Source organism: Lepidothrix coronata, unplaced genomic scaffold, assembly GCF_001604755.1.
Source record: "Lepidothrix coronata isolate B3197 unplaced genomic scaffold, Lepidothrix_coronata-1.0 Scaffold32, whole genome shotgun sequence".
Taxonomy (NCBI): domain Eukaryota; kingdom Metazoa; phylum Chordata; class Aves; order Passeriformes; family Pipridae; genus Lepidothrix; species Lepidothrix coronata.
In genome coordinates, this window is record NW_016690212.1 from 1761355 (window position 1) to 1779060 (window position 17706).

A 17706-nucleotide genomic window follows, 5' to 3' on the forward strand; every position below is an offset into this window, starting at 1 on the left:
ATGCAATTTAGTACAATAAAACAGTAGCAAATTCCAAAAGATATCATATAACATCATTGTCAGGATTAATTATCAGTCACCACAGAATCACATAAAATGCAAGTGCTTTTTGAAAAACTGGTGTAAAGGGGTAAAGAAATCTTAACTTGCAATACAGTAACTTCTAAAAACTTTATTTCCTGTATTTTAAAAAATGTTAATGCTGCTCAACAAAACAATAACTAGTACCCAGGTCTTCTACACCTCTAAATAAAACAACTTTGTAGTGCACAGCTGTTCCATAGACATGAAAAAATTCCACACAGAACCTGCTCAAAGCACAAGGTGTGGACTAGGAATATATAGGGTTTGCATGGCTAGGTATGGGGAGAGACAGAGGGGCTATAGGAGTGTGTCTTCCATGAGAAGCTGCTGGAAGCTTCCCCTGTGTCCAATGAAGCCAATGCCAACTGGTTCCAAGATGGACCCACCACTGGCTAAACCTATGTCTATCAGCGATGGTGGTAGCACCTCTGAGACAACATATTTAAAAAGGGGGAAAAAAATACGCTAAAGCATCAGCATTAAGAAAAGAGGAGTGAGAATATGTGAGAAAAACAGCCCTGAAGACACCAAGGTCAGTGAAGAAGAAGGGGGAGAAGGTGCTCTAGATGCTGGAAGAGCATGGGGAAGATTGCATGGCTGTCTCCCTGCAGTCCATGGGGATTCACAGTGGAGCAGAGATCCACCTGCAGCCCCTGGAGGACCCTACGCTGGAGCAGATGGATGCCCAAAGGCGGATATGACATCATGGGAAGCCTGCAACAGAGCAGGCTCCTGTCAGGACCTGTGGAGGGAAGAGCCCATACTGAAGCAGTCTGTTCCTGAAGGACTGATCCCATGCACAGGGCCATGATGGAACAGTTCAGCAAGAACTGCAGCCCATGGAATGACCCACACTGGAGAAGTTTGTGGAGGACTGTCTCCCATGGGAGGGACCCCATGCAGAAGCAGGGGAAGAGTGTGAAGAGGAAGGAGCAATAGAGACGATATGTGATGAACTGACTGCAACACCCATTCCCCATCCCCCTGCACCACTCAGAAGGGAAGGTAGAGAAACTGGGAGCAAAGTGAAACCTGGGAAGAAGGGAGTCATGAGGTGAAGGTGTCTCAAGATTTGGGTTTGTTTCTTATGATCCTACTTTGATTTTCATTGGCAATAAAGGAAAGTAATTCTTCCCTAAATCAAGTCTGTTTTGTCTGTGGTTGTAAGCACTGAATGATCTCTCCCTGTACTTATCTTGACCCACAAGTCTTTCTGTCAGCATAACTTGCTTATTTTCCTTTTGCTGGATTTAGAACCATACAGATGTAACAAAAAATGGATAGTATTGCATCAAGGTACACACCATGACAGACTGCAATGAATATGAAGCACCAAACAGGTAGAGGTTAACAGAGAACCCTCGTGAAGCCATTTGGAGCTCACCCTGTTGTGGGGCTCATTCTGTGCTTCCCATACCAGAAGTCAGAGTAGCCATAGGGCCATGTGGAGATAAGCCCTCCAGTGCTGGGGAAACAAGAACAGACTGGCAGAAATCAACAATCCTCATCCATAAGAATACCAAATCCTCATCTGTAAGAAAGACCAGAAAGTGAATTATACTAATATTCCTATTTCACTGCTCTTTGTACATGAAGAAGAGCGAACAGAGTAAGGTCCTGCTTCAGGATACCTTCAAGTCCTAAAGAGCTTGCAACAAACAGCACTTAAAAGAGTGTGATCTTATTTACATTAATCATGAGATTTTCTGTTCCTTTTTTCCTTTTTTTGTTTTAAATTACATCTGCAACTCAAAAAAAGTCTGATTTATCTAACAAAATACTTAAAACACTGGTTGTTTTCTTGAGGGGTTTTTTTGTCCTCTGAATACTTCCAGATCCTAGGGTAGCTTCCCATGAGCCTATTCACTTCAGCAGTCAACAGAAAACTGCCCTAAAGTCAGAAGTTTAAATACCTTTCACTTTTCTAAGTAATATTCAGATAAGTGCACATTTGGGAGGATAGGACTTGAAAGGACTTCAGGAAGTCACTTACTCTGCCTGTCTGCTTCAACTTAATAATACTGATTCCAAGAGATAATATTTTAACCTGAAAATTAAAACTCTCCTATTTCACAGCTTCACAAGAAAATCTATTTCAATGCTTAACTGTTCTTGCCATTGGCAAGTCTTCCCTAAAGCACAGCATGAATTTTCTGTAACCTGTCCCAATTCATAGCCTAAATTTCCCTCAAATCAGTTTGAACTCATTGCTTCCTGTTATCTTCCCACCTTAAAGAAAGGATGATTTGTTACTTATAAGGCAGACTTTTACCCACTGAAATCTCTTGTCATCCTAGTAAGCTCTCTTCTAAACTCGGTAACTCCAGTGTCTTTAGTTCTCTTTTCTAGGTCATATCTTCTAAAGGTTTAGCTATTCCCTTTGTTCTCCTGTGGATCCACTTAATCTTTCCTTATGTGTGACTGCAATTAAATATCTAGACTTCAGAATACCATACTGCTTCGTGACATGTTAGAAAGAAGCTGAGATCCAGATTATACTTGTCTATTACAAATACAATTTTTCACCCGACAAATTAATATAATGTTCAGCTTTCCTCTGTACAGTCAAAAATAATGCATCACTCATGCGAACACACATTAGTACAGCATCTGCTCTAAGAAAATATTTTAATAGGTATTGATCCATTACATTATTTTTTTCTGGTTATTTATATGTTAATTTGCTGTTTGGACATATTCCAAACATGTTACTCATTGCTTTTCACAAGACTAACAACAATTAGTAGGAAGATCTATTGTTCTGAGTAGCATTTACTTGTGAACTGATGTGGTGCCAAAGGTAAAATATAATGAATAGGCAGATTCATTATGTTGTGTTGGATTTCTAGAACAGGCTTAGAAAGCACATTTAGGCAAATAATTGGATTTTGTTATTAAACAGAACCTACTATCACTATGGGTTTTAAGTAGCAAGAGGATATAATTGCTAAGAAAAATAAATCTTTGTTATAATCCAGATACTGGATGGAATAGATCTCCCAGTAGGCCAGTAATATTCAGCTGAGCCACCAATTCCAATTATATTCCACCTGGGATATCTAAATACTATCAGAAAACAAATACTGTTATTATCATTAGTACAATTGTGTTGTGTCTTTTCTTTATATGATTATAATTTATTTTTTTAAATATATATGTAAAGTGAATAATTTTATCTATATTTTGACTAGTCAAAACAATGTATGGCTTTTTTTAGCAATACTATATTGAACTCTTGACTTCTAAATACATGCCTTTTTTTTCCCCAATGTGGCCGTTTTAGTTCAGTTTCAAAAAAATCTCAGTTGTGTGTGTCTCATTTTTCCAGTTTAATATTTGATATAGTGTATGCCTGCTAAGAAACAAGAAAAATAAATATTAAACAACAGATCTGAACAGCACGCACTTTTGTATGACGTGACTCACATCAGTCTATAGTACTGCCTTTAAGAACAGGTAGTCCTGATAAATTCTGAGAAAGGTCAATAATTCATTTGTACTCTTGAGGCATGAAAACAGGCAATCATAAAAAGGCTACTCAAAATCTGTTACTAATGGCTTTTTTTCAGTTGCTCAGTCAGGAAAAGTAGGAGGTTTATACCATCTATGGTGCAGTTCCCCATGAAGACATACACATCTTTCATTCTAAACACCCAAAACCAAAGAGACTATTCCAAAGCTAACTTCCGTGGGTAGAAAAATTATCAGACTCCCCCTTTTGGTATATCCCGGCACAGCAGATGCCAGATAGAGAACATCTTTCCTGCTTCCCTGAAAAGAAAATGATGGAGAAATTTGTCTGCATTGCTTCCTTTAACTGCTACACCTCTCTAACCCTATTGAAAAACAAACAAACAAAAAAGGAAAACCCCCAACAATTAACTGAAAACATTAAAACATGTCAAATACAAAGCTATTTTATCTCAAAGCAGGACCTTCTCTCATTTTTCTGCAGTCCCAATGTCACACTGTCACACAGCCACTGAACTGTCTTCTTAATTCTATTTAGTTGCCACAAAACTATAAAAAAATGCAAAGAAATGCCCCCAGATTGGTTACATATTTTCTTTCCTGTGTAACATTTATTCAAGCTTAGGGCTTTCAAACTGTCAATTCTGTTTCCTGGATGGGAAGAGGAAACCTTCCACTTCTGCATTTTGTGCCTCTCTCTATCCTGCTGCATAGATAAACTCATTCATACCTGCCTCTCCACAACACCTGCCTAAAAAACGTATGGAAGACAGACAGGAGAAAAAACTATACTACACTGAGTTAAAAGTAACAAACCCTTCAGAAGCAGGCAAATTTGCAGCTGGGACACGCTGTCCTCAACTCAGTTTTACTATATATATAGGTAACATATGCAGCACATCTGGTATACAAGGTATCTTACTGTTTTGAGACTCAGATAAAGCATAAGAGGGTAAACTGAAAAAAATAACTGTAACATAAACCTGAACACTTTTTTTTCCCCTAAATTCTTAAAAGCAATTATCTTTCTAACTATGTTTCATTTTTTCAAGTATTTTTAAATGTTTAAAATCTGAAAGAAAAATGGAAGGAATGAAAGGTTGTCAATATTATCTGTCATACTAAGTTACATTCAAATGCTTTCTAGGAAAATTTTGAGGGCCAAAGGCTCAAAACATTTTAGAAGATAACAACTCCTTTCCTCAAAATGTTTCACACTGCGGTAAACATTAGTTTTACCAATTTCCTCAAGCTATCAGGTTATATGAACATAAAGCTCTTTAAAAAATCATCTTGGGTATACTGTCAGTAGATAGTTTCAAACATTGGCAGAGGTATAGCAAAGTTGTTTGGGGTTACACAGCTAAATAGAATACGTGCATTATTATTATTGTCAATATCAAAATGTGCATGCTAAAAACATAAAAATATGCATAAAGCTTTTTCCATACTTTTAGAGCAGGTTAAAATATTTAGAACTGTAAAAAGTGATAGAAAAAAGACATTAGGTATAAAACTTAACCAAGTTATGTGTTATAATGCACTCTTTTAAAGAAAGTGCTGTAGTATTTTTTGCTAATGTGACACAAATTCCTCTAAATGTGATTGACACAGAAGTGCCAACAAGTGTAACCAATGATTGCTAACTTTTGCCTAAGGAAAAAAAAAAGATAATTATGACAAAAGTGCTAAACAGATACCTTATTCATACATATAAGTATATATTAAATCTGCACAAATGATACTAAAATTCTATTTTATAGCCATAATCATCTGGTTGTAACAGAAACATTGGAATTCTCTTGTCTCTACTTAACTACTGCAGCGTATCAACAGAAAATCATCCTATTTTACAGAGCTTACTACTGAACATCTACCCAACAGATTAAGAATATGGGTTTGAGATCTAAATACTCCAATCCTCTCTACACCTTAAGTAAGATTCTTCAGACTGAATCCATGTTTCTGTGTAGTCCTTCTTCAAACAAGGCTCACACAAACTCAATCTCATAAACCATTCAAAATATCAAATCACCTTTGATAAATAAGACATTCCCATCTTCTAATGAAAAAACAGAGGATAAACAAAGCTTTAAAGTTTATCCAGGGCTCTAACACACCCTTGCTGCCACATGCACATACCCTTCTGAAGTTACTCCCTAACTGCCCTACTTTCCATGAGATTCAAGCACATTTAGAAACTGTATCCTTTACCTTTCCCCATCACTGCTGTGTGTGAACAGTTAAAATGTTCTTCTAGGTGAAAGAGGTACTTGTCTGGGGCAAAGCAGTTCCCACAATTTATGTGTGTAATATCAACTCAAATATTTCTCAGTTCTCTTTGAAGAAATGAGTTAAACAATAATAGAAAATAAATTATTTAAAATCAGACACGGGTAGTGAATGTAATTAGCCAGTTTTAATTTTCAATGATGTATGCAAAAAGTTTTAGATATTGCAATTTTTAACACTCCTTCATACTGACTGCAGATGACTAGAGTATGTTAAACTGCTTTGCAGGAAGATCACACAGGCATGGGACTGCAATTATGTATCACAATACCCTTTTCTGGGTTCACAGCTCTATTCATCTTTTAGAAACACTGAAGGACAGATTGGACATAGGGGAACGGATTAGCCACAGGACGACCTGTATTTCCACACAAAAGCCTAAGTGTGGAAAAATGGCACCCTGTCTCACCCATTCTTCACTTCCTGAAAAAAACATATTCATGAAAATAGACATTTAAACAGCTCTTTCCCACTCATCTCAGAACAAGTATTCATTGTTTCTTAACATCATTTGTACAGCAGTAATGTAATGCTACTACCAAATTGCTTCAATTCGAAAATGTATATAAGAATATTTAAGAATTACAACAGGTCTACTTAGAGGAAAATCTAAGTTCAGTATAGGAACTAAAATGAAATTAACCGTGTGAAAAACTCTCAGTTGACTCTTGCAACACACAATCTTATATTTAGCAATGCGACTGAAGGAGGACTTGGTTCTGGTAATAAGTTTCAGCTAGATGTAATGAAAGTTCTACACACTATAGCCATGCAGTACAACTGAAATTATAAAAGTAACTTGTGTTAATAGGTCATAAGAGTGTAACATAACAGATAACATCAGTAATTCCAAGTGAGTAAAAGGAAAATGAACACAGAAAAAGACATATGGTAATTATACGATTTTGTACAAAGTGAAGATTATGTCAGTTTTCTGTTAAGATCTGCCTCTGGAAAAATAATAAGCAGTAAATATTATGAAACATGCAAAAATGGAAAGAGCATGCATTAATAAATTAAGTCAGAACTTTAATTAATTTTACATGTCATTCTTCTTAAATCAATTGTCTTGCATACAAAAGAGATGCTTTGTGTATGAACTTGTACTGTCAGATTGTCTCAGGAGATGTGTTATCAGCTAATCTGATCAAGCCAGGCAAACTGGTGGCTTATTTGAATGTTCTTTGGGACTGCAGGAAATTATCCTTCTGCACAAGAAATAATCACATTAAAATGTCCAAGCATTTAACTTAGGAATTCGACCACACAGCTGAGTTACAAACAGCAAGCCCATGTAGCTCATTAGGCTCCAATGGGAAATTAATCTTTTTGCCAGGAAATCAACAGTCTAACAACATCATGTGCAATGAGACATACAGTTCCTAACTTCTTATATAATTATAATGTAAAGGGCTAACTCTGACATCAGAAAATTTCAAGTCTTCTGAAAGTAAGGTAACAGTCATCTCACATGTATCCTTTTCTATACATATTTACTTAATAAACTGATGTGGTAGGCATATGGTTAAATCATTTGCTAGTCCTTCCCTTACACTTTTTCCCTTTCTTTTCTTATTGAAAGTAATATAAAACACCAGGTTTTAAAATAAAAAAAAAATAAAAAGGAACTATAAATCTCATTTTGCAAACTGCTCACAGTTTAAATTACTGCTTATAGCTTAAATCCACCATCTATTTCTCTTTCTCTTATATGTTTGCATTTGAATATATTATGCTTAGATCAATCATTTTTATTGGATATTTTAAAAGTTCTTCATAAAGAAAAAGCTCAGTTATACCATGCAGACTTTCATTCAGCTCCACTAAACTATTTAGTGTCATTATTGGAACTACAGGGAGGAAGGAATACATACACTGTTGAAGCAATTATATGGAAGGGGTCAAAATGCTATTGTGGAGATTAGCACCCATCAAAAAAAGTCTGAAAACTAGCCCAATACAAGCAATCTGTATTTACAGTCAGTATACAGTTCTCAGGGTTACAGAAAGCAGAAATATTTCAGAAACAAATATAAAAAACCTCATGTAATTAAGTTATCCAACGAACTCAAGAGCTTCAGTTTACTCTCTGCAGTCCATGTTAAGAATAGCTTTAATTGCTGGAGAAATGTAAAATGTGTTAAAAGCCCTTTATGTACAGCTATCGTTTCTGTTTTTGTAAAATAATTTACAAGCTTTCTACTCCTACAAACCAAGAAGAAATATTTAAGGGAAATAAAATGCTTTTTCCTTTATGGATTTTTTACAGAAACACAGATCTCAAGCAGTGAAAGACTGAACAAAAAAAAAAAGCAGCATAATGGCAAATACTGTCAAGAAACAGCCTGAAATTCTGGAAAATCTCCTCAAAGCAGGCCATGTCATTAGACAGATATATATAAATACACTCGTCTGAGCATTTTAAAAGAATGTTAAATAAGTCACTATGTGGGAGGCATTGCACACAATGCAATTAGAGCATGGGTAGGTTTCTTAAAGGAAAAATCTTTGGCATTGGAGCTATCTGGAAAATGCTTCTAAATTAACCAAATCAGGCAAATCAGTGTTTATTAATTCCATTAAAAAAAAAAACCGTGAAAATGTACAGTCTCGGACTTTTCTTGGAGTGACACAAAATTAAAACCAGTACCGATACTTCAGTGGTTGCAAGGTTGTCGTTTTGCCCAGCCTTGAGTGAAACTTTGTCCCAGTCACAAGAAAAGTTTTTTCCCTGCTTTGCACAGGCAGCACTCAAGCTGAGCTGGGCTCCTTTTTCCTGCAGCTCTAATCTCAACTATACTACAATGCTAAGAAAGAATAAAGAGGCTCACCAAAAGCCCCATATTGTTGTTTCCTATTTGTTAACATTGCTTAGAGAACAGCACTGGGCTTTTCTATACACCACCAAATATATATACATTTCTCAGTATTCACACTTAAATCTCAGACTACAGTTTGCTTTACAAATAGGCAGTGGAATTTTAGCAGCTGGGGAAAAACAAACAAAAAGAAAAAGTACTTTCCTGAGGAAAGCAAACAAACAAAACAAACAAAACAAAAAAAGAACAATACAAGGGTTACTCCCAAAGAAAATCCCTCTACCCACTTAATCAAACATAATTTTTTTCCACCCAATTCAAGTAGGGTCAAAAAAAAAAAAAAAGAGGAAAGCCTGCCTCACAATCCAAACTATTTTCTCCTGTAAATTGTCATCGCAATTTTTTGACCACAAGGTGGAAAAAACAGGAGCCTTGAAACCATGCAAAGGCCTTTTCCCGTTTCGGGGCAGCAAGGAGGATAAGGAAGATGCTGAATGCCCAGGATTTGCTCTGCCCTGCCCTTTCCATAGAACTTTAGTGCCATCTATTGAAAAGGTACCGAATAAGGAAGAGGGAAAGGATGCCTATTGATTTAGTATAAAAATAAGACGTTTACTTGTTAAGGGTTTTTTTGGTTTATTAATATTCCCATGATGACTACTGTTCTGTGGTCATCTGATAGCAACAAATATTTTCTATACATGTCCCATAAAGAAATGAGACGTCAGCTAAAACACCAAATATAAACATCATAAAGATTTCATATATATATAATATATATATATATATACACACACATTTACTAAAAATGTAAGTCTAAAGCTACCTATTATCTAAAGCAACAAAACTGAGAAGGCTTTAACGGAAAGGAAAAATAGCGTGGAAGCACTGCTGTAAATAGAACATACTGGAAACGGTAAAAATAATTAAGGCACCTCGTAAAGACCTTAGTATTAAAGAACAGGGTATGTAGACATGCAGATATAATTACCTTCTTTAAGAAACTGTGAGTGGATGACAAATATAAGAAAACAGCAGATCGCTGCTCCTGCTAGTGCCCATAAAGCTTTCAAGAGCTGCATCTCGGTCTGAAACTCAGTAAATACCCAGAAAGTCACACAATGAATTTCCACAGCGATGCATCAACGCTTCCCTCTGTGCGCCAGGCGCGGCGGCTCCCGGCAGGGACCACACTCCCGAGCAGGGCGGGCGAGCCCGGGGCTGCGGAGGAGGGGCCGGGGCTTCACACCCCGCGCGGGGGCAGCGGCAGCGCCGCGCTCCTCTCGCCGAGGCGGCCGGCGCGGGGCCCCATGAATCAGCGCTCCGTGTCCGCGGGAGCCGCGCCGCGCCGAGCCGGCGGCGGGGGCAGGGAGCCGGCAGCGCCGGGCAGGGTTGCGCAACAGCGCCCGCTGCGCCGCGGGGGCGCGGGGCCGCCGCCGCCGCCGCTCAGGGCGCGCCGCCGCCGGTCGGCGCGGGGCGCGCAGGGGCCGGGCCCTCCCCGCCGAGGCTCCGCGGGAGCCGCTGCAGCATCGCCGGGTTGCGGGCTCCGCTCGCTCGTCGGGCCGCTGTTCCGCTGCTTGCTGCCACGGCTCGGGGAGGAGAGAGTGAGCGGAGAGGGGAGGGAGCGGGGGGGGAGGGAGGGATCTCTCTTTACTGCAACTTCTCCCGGCTGGCGGCAATTTGTTGCACCCCCTTTCCTCCTCCCTCGGCTCGGAGATCCTCTCTAGTGCGGGGTTTGAGAGGGGAGTCAGTTCACCCCGCCGTCTCCGGCAAACGCGGCGCCGCTTGGGGGCTCTGGCACAGATCGCTGGCCTCCCCTCGGGCTCGCAGCTTCCCCGCCGGGGCTCCTGCTCGCCCGGCCCCGGGAGCTCCCCCGGGCGCCGTGCCCGGCCCCGTTCCCTCGCCCGCCGCTCGCCCGCGGGGTCAGCCCTGTCCCGGCGCCGCGCCCCGGCGGTGGCACCGCAGCGCGCCCGCCGAGCAGCCGCGCCGGCTACGGCGGGAGCTCGCTCAGTCTACAGGTTGATGCCTCCGTTGCAGCCATCCCCGCGGAAAACAGGAGCGCAGATGAAAGAATGCCATAAATCAGGGGGAAAGGGGAAAAAAAAAAAAAAAAAAAAGAAGGCTGTGATTTTGCTGCCGCCCTCCCACTCCAGGGGAAGGACCCTGCCGCGGCCGCCGGCTGCCGTAGAGCAGCTGGGCGGGGGGCCGGGAAGGCCGGAGAGGTGCTGCGATGCGGGACCGCTCCGCGGCGGCAGCGCGCTCGGCCCCGCCGTTGCGGGACCGGGGTAGCCGCGGCCGGGGACAGACGCGCCGCGACGCCCCGCACCCGGGGGCCGCTCCGACGGACGGGGCTACCCAGTCACCAAGCCCCGGTGCCGCGCAGGCGGGGCGGTGGGGGGCAGGGGTAACAGCTGCACATTGAAGTGACGCCGGCCGCACAGAGGGGGCTACCCGAGCTGTGCTCCCTGCCCGTACCCTCGGCCTGCGCAGGAGGGGCGGCTCCGCGCCCCCCGCGTTCAAACGCCGCCGCTGCCCCGCGCAACCTCCGCGTCCCCTGCGTGCCCTGCACCGCGGCCGGTGCTGCCCCACGGGGCGGAGCGCGGGGAAGCGCAGAGCGGAGCTGGGGCGGGTGTCGGCGGGCGCACAGTTCGGGGAGAGGAGGTGCAGCAGAGAAGGCGCGGGCAGGGACAGAGGAGGTGCGGTTCGCAGCACCGCGGGAAGCTGCCGGCACAGGGTTGGCGGCCCGGCCCGGCCCGGTACAGCGGCGGGTCCTCCCCGCCGTGCAGCCTCGCGACGAGCTGGAAGTTGCGGTGCTGCTCAGCCTGGCTGTAGATTCACTGGACAACATGGGCAGCGATGATAACGCACCGACGGCCGGTTTGCTACCCCGGTTTCTCCGGGATAGACATCCACAGTTTTGAGGATTTAAACGGAGTAAGGGAATAGTTGCGCGCTGAGAGCTTTGTTTTCATAGCGCCTTGGTTACACGTCTGCATTTATTACGGGGGATTTTTTTTTTTTAATACTTAAATATTTTCTTAATTTTAAGAAACCAGGTTTTTTTCAGATGCTTGAAAGGGCAGATTAATAAAAGATCAGTATTTTCATTGGGCAAACATCTCCCTCGTTGTTGATGATGTCTGTTAAATTCATCCCTGTGCTTTTTGGTTTTTCACAGATAGCACAGAGAAACATAAAAAACAACCATCTTTTGAATTTTAAACTTCACACAAATCCCTATAAAGCCATATATTGCATTTACTATATTTGAAGATTACAGCAAGACAATGTTAAAGCAATGTCATAGCTACACTAGAGAAATTCCACTGTAAATCTTTCATTCTGAAATGTACACTTTGGTGAGAAATTGGCCATGCTTGGGCACAGTTTAAGTTGGGTTTTGTTTATTTGTCTTCTGGGTGAAAGAAAAAAGTGTCGAGTAGCTAAAGGAAATTCTCACTTTTATACTTAAGCAAACATATTCATTCCTCCCATCCCGTCCCCCTCCCCCCCCCCAACGACATAGCAGCTTTAAAGTCCACAGAGAAGTGGATTTTAAAAGTGTCAAACTTAAGAGTTTACACAGCCCAGGATAAGCAATATGTATCTTTCAGTTTGAACATGGTTAGTTTAGAGAGAAATCCTCTGAGAAATTTTACCCATTATTTTTCTTTTTGACTAAAACCATATGAAGACCCCCTGTCAATGGGTCAGAATCTCCAAATTGCTTGCTCCTTGCTCCTCTTGAGGTGCAAGATGGTAGCCCTTTGCCCATTTTAAACTAGTCTTACTTCTTTGCGCTTCTGAATTAGACAAATACTCCTGGTATCTGGAGGCCTTCCATAAGCATGGTATGAGAATGTGGCACTGTGCTCCCTGGCCACAGGGCAGTCGCTCTACACACACACTAGTGTAAGTGGGAGCAAAATCTGTTTCAGTGCTCACACTGTACAGAGATATTTAGTCTCATAGCAACAAGGAATTCCAGAAAACTTCCCATTTGAGAGGACAGTGGTACCTGGCAACGCCGCCACTTGCTGTACTACATATGGTTCACTCCGGGTTTTGCGTTTTCTAAATAGCTTTGGACTTTTTAAATAGGGTGATTAAAAAATTTCCATCTTCAATTCCTTTACTTGTCACCTCCATAAACACTTATAAAATATTAAAGATATCTCAAGTTACCAGCGTAGACTTCTCTGGAAGACTTTTCTGAATAAATTTCACTGATAACAATTCCCCTTTATCTTTCAGTCTATTAAGATTTGCCTCCCCAACTAATGGAATAAGACCTCTCAAACAACTTCTAAGCTGCTTAGGCCATGACAGCTTTACAGACCTATCTCACTGTGAGTTTCCAGATTTTGTCCAGAGCTCCAACCCCACCCATCTCCAGCAATACAGAGGCAAAAGGCTGTGATCCTAGTAGTAGCTCTTGCTGGAGAACCACTCCATGGGAGCTTTCCCAGTTGTGTTTAATGCTAAAGGAGCAACATTCAGCACCTGAAAGCTGGTAAAGGATGGCGATGGCGTTGGAAGACATTTCTGATACAGAAGACATTTGCAGCTGGGAAAAGCAGTGAGGAATGCATTTTCCTAATGATCAAGGAGCAAAAGCAAATGTGTAAGAGATAGAAGTTCTTCTGAGATCTTACAGGAAAGGCATGCAAAAATGAAACGCATAATTTCCATATGTGTGTTCTCTTTTGGAAATACAGCTCATTTGTTCTTTTTACCAAAAATTCAATGAGTTCTACAGAATTACTAAAACTGGAACTCTGTAGCAGCCTTTGCTCAAGTCTAAACATTTAAAAAAATTATCTATACTCTCATTTATTTTTGTGAAAAGATTCTACCAAATTTTGTAAGATTTATTCTTCACTACTAAGATATTTTATAAGTAAAAATATGCTAAAATTCCTGGAAAACAGTCACGTTCAGTTTGTATTTCACATACCTATAACTAAGGCCCTAGTATTTTCATATGTGTCAAATGCTTTTTGCGTAATTATTTTATTCCTGTTCATGCAATAGACCCCCAAATTTTGCATGGCCAATGCAGATCTAAATGCAGGAGCACAAGATATGACATTAGCCCATTTTCACTAATGAATTTGGAAACTACTACTGTCTTGGAAAAAAAGTAGAGCAGACAATAGCTATTATTAGGTTATCCAGACCAAACCTTTGCCAATGCCTACTGGATTTCATTTTTGTTACTTTTGAGTTACTCAGGCAATAGTCTGTCACCAGTCACTTGAGGTGGTTATTCCAGCCTAGTGGTTCTCTCAGCTGGAATGTTTCTCCTGATGCTAAGATTAACATTTTATTTTGTTGAAATTCACCCAGTTCATCTTTCACATATGCATGAAGTGGCATTATAAATCCTTTTCCATTTTGAATCTAACCAAAATAGATGATATATTGAATATATAGGAACGAATACAGATGGATATATTTCCACCAACTAGTTTTTGCAGCCTTTGAGTCTTTTTTTAATCCCTCTGTTCTCTGCATACCAATGGCTGGCGTTTCTTTGCTTCTGAGCTAGTCAGAACTACAGCAGTCCTCAAAATTTTATCCCTGATCTTCAGCCGATGCTGGGCAAGTGCCACTGGAGTAGAAATTAATATCTAAAGAGATGCTATTAATCTCTGTTTTGTGACACGATGCAGCTACCATAGGAATCACAAATACACATCAATTTGACCATATCCTTTCATGAACATCTCAATTTTTCACCTGTTTTTCCTTCACTTACCAAACTGGGTGATACATTAATATGTCTTTAATATTTTTTGACAGACCATACCCTGCTTCCTGTTCCGGCTCCTAGTGGCAGATCCATAAAAGGGTTAGCATAGTCTAGGTGATTTATAATAACCAATGTGTAATTTCCTTGCTACAGTGCATGTTTACTTAGAACATTTGATGGTTTACAGGGCTTTTTTAAGTAACTTTGTTTCGTTTTGCTTTTCAGTTGCATTATTTTGCTGTTCATGTCTTCTTCCTGCCATCTTACTGGCTTTCTATTCAGGTATGATTTTCTTTCTCTTTTCTATTTATAGAGAAAGAATTGTGCTAGCAGTTTGTGCCATGTAGACAGTTGTCCACTGGGAACTCAGTGCACTTTCTCCCGCATAGCAGTCACTAGTTGGTAACAGTTTTTGGCCACTACAGACAAAGTGACCTGCCTAAGAAGAAGTGAAAGGTTCTGTAAGACCCCTCTTATCCCTTGAATCACTGGGAAATTTTCCCAAAACACATATCTGAAATGACATAATATGCCAGTTACAGGTACTATGTGTAGTATAGTCAAACTATGCTCCATGTTTCCCTATCCATGTTGTACTCATGGATCATCCTCCTCATATCTGTCCACCACGCAATCTCCCTTAGATAATTCAAATCTTTAAACAGCTCAATTCCAAAATGTTGCTTTTGTCCTCTTTCATTTTATTTTATATGCTCAACCTGTTACAGGGAGCACCTCCATTTGCAGTAGCTGCTCTGACACATTTAACAGCACAATTATAGATGACTTGGTAACCACCCATTGACTAAAAATAACCTAGCAACTGAAGACACACTTGGGTATTTATACTTAGATATCCCAGAGGAACCCTTCACAGCTCCTGTAGCTGGGGAAAACATATGTATCTCACCAAATGCAGTAGGCTAGGAATCCTCAGGGGTGGGGGCGGGGGGACGTAGGGGAAGTGATAACATAGCACAGCTGAAAGATTTTCCAGACAACACTCTGCCAGCTAATCCAACTCTTATCCAACTAGCTCTGCAATTAAGGTTTCCCACCGAGAACAATGACAGCATTATGACCTGGGAAATTTTCTACACAGAAAAACCTCAGTGCATCTGAGATTAAAAAATTTAGAGCTTTAAAAAATCCAGTTCCTACACTGATGGTATTTGCAACCAGTACAGATCCCAAGGAACTATAGTGCCAGTATGCATATGAGAAAATATATGAGCTGTAATGAATGAACTAGCAGTGAGGAGGGAGCCAGGCAGCATATACTCTGTGAAGAATCTGCAGTGCTGAAACTCATTCTTGCCTTCCAGGGCAGAATTTTTTATTTATTTTTTTTTTACATATGAGATGTACCAAGTTTTCACACAACCTGTTCAGGAAGAAATATTTTAATGTCTGAAGAAAGAGGCAGCTAAATGATGTGATTTAATTTCTGTGATACATGACTACATATGATACGGCTGCCTATGGATAGTTTTATATTTGAGAGGAAAAAGAAACTCATAATTTAATTTAAAGAACCACACATATCTTAATGGAGAACTTGTATTACTGCAGCATCTGTCTCCCTACCCTTTCCTGCTCCCAGTTTCTTCTGGTTTGTCTATAGCTTTCATCTATTCTTGTCTTCAAATATGACTTCATTCACCTAAAAACACCTGAATAGTTAGGAATTTTCATCAAAAGGAGAACTCCTAATCTCAAAGAGAGATTGTACAATGTCTTAAGGGCCTTTCTACCTGCCTCCAGTTGTAAGATTATTGTCTTGAAATGATACCAGGGTGTTCAAGGCCAGGTTGGATGGGATTTTGAACAGCCTGACCTAGTAAAAGATGTCCCTGCCCATGGCAGAGAGCTTGGACTAGATGATCTCTGAAAGTCCCTTCAAACCCAAGCCATTCTATGATTCTATGATAATTCAGAGAGAGCATACAACTATTGAAACTCACAGTTAAGACTAGTGTGCAAGGCATAGGCTCAAGTATTCCCATGACTACAGGGCTATTCACAAAAATCACAATGAAATCGAGTGGCTTATCCTTATATTTTTTTTTTATATATTTTGAAATCATCTGGATTTTTAAACACTTTTCAAAATACAATTGTTTACTCCTAGGGAATTTAGTTATTATGCATAGTTTCCAGGATCAATTCTTGGAGGTCTAACCAAAAACTACACATGTAAAATGCCGTAACATTTAGGAAGTTCTTAATTGAGAATGAGACCCACAGAGAAAGCCATACTGAATAGACAGTAACTCCATGAGTCACATCACAGCAAACCTTTATGGAATGGCCAATAGCAGTCATTGTATGGAAAAGTTAATAAGCTAATAGATTTGTGATGTTTGTTGCTTCCTCTCATCTTATTGGAGGGGGAAAAATAAAAAAAATCCCGATTCTATAATGAATTCTACTGTACAAACTCATACTCACTGGCAACTTAACCAATAAGCTCTTTCATCCGTTGCTTGAAGTTTAACCAGAGAACCTTCTTTATATTTCTTTAGCTTTTGACTTTCCACCTCAAAACCTGGATATCACAAAAATTGATCAGGAGCTGTGCTCAGGCCATAATGGCCACTTTTAATTCTTTCCATTAGTGATTCTTACTGTAGTATGTAGAAAGGGGAGCTGCAGAAAAAGTGGAGAATATCCAAAACAAATCAGGCACCTCCACGGTAAGTTAGAACAGGTTCTGAATGCACGAGGAAAAGACAACAACTGCCTATGTAATGTTTGAGCATGTTGGGTGATATTATTGAGGGAAGAAGTAATCTTTTGTTCCTATTAGGCTAGGAGAGGGGAAACAAATATTTTTCAGACAAATGTTAAGTGCAGATTCTTTAAAATTATTCAAACCCTCAAATATTAACAGTTGAAAATTGTTACATGCACAAAATTAACAATTATTACATTTTAAGTAAGAATTAAAATGAGTTTACCACTATGGCACTCTTTTTTTTTGACCTGAAAACTCATGTTTTCAAGAGATCTACACCTGCATCAGACTGACATTAAAAGAGACACAGAATTTTATATATTAAGTTTCTTCTGGGTGTGTATTCAGACATACGTAAAGGTGAAATTGTTTTTAAATTTACAGTCTTTAATCTGAGAACACAAACTTGTTGGTGATTCTGAAATATAAAACAATCATTGTACAAGCCATTCATGTATAATATAGTCCACTAGTTCTTGATAGTAAAGAAAAAGAAAAATATTAGGAAGTCTCTAGCTATTATTAAATATGGCCAGTTAATACTAAAT

General features: G+C 40.2%; 1 protein-coding gene across 11 annotated transcripts in view; it reads right to left on the bottom strand.

Moving 5' to 3' along the window:
* The window catches only part of FAM19A5 (family with sequence similarity 19 member A5, C-C motif chemokine like), a 416518-nt gene that overhangs the window by 288716 nt on the left and 110096 nt on the right, over positions 1-17706 (bottom strand). The window contains exon 1 of one of the 11 annotated variants that reach the window (XM_017811600.1): positions 9658-10010. The exons of the other annotated variants lie outside the window; for them this stretch is intronic. Coding sequence (XP_017667089.1) covers positions 9658-9748 — 91 coding nt within the window. The 5' untranslated portion in view covers positions 9749-10010. Of the gene's footprint in view, positions 1-9657; positions 10011-17706 lie in introns of those variants that run through there. 11 annotated transcript variants of the gene reach the window in all.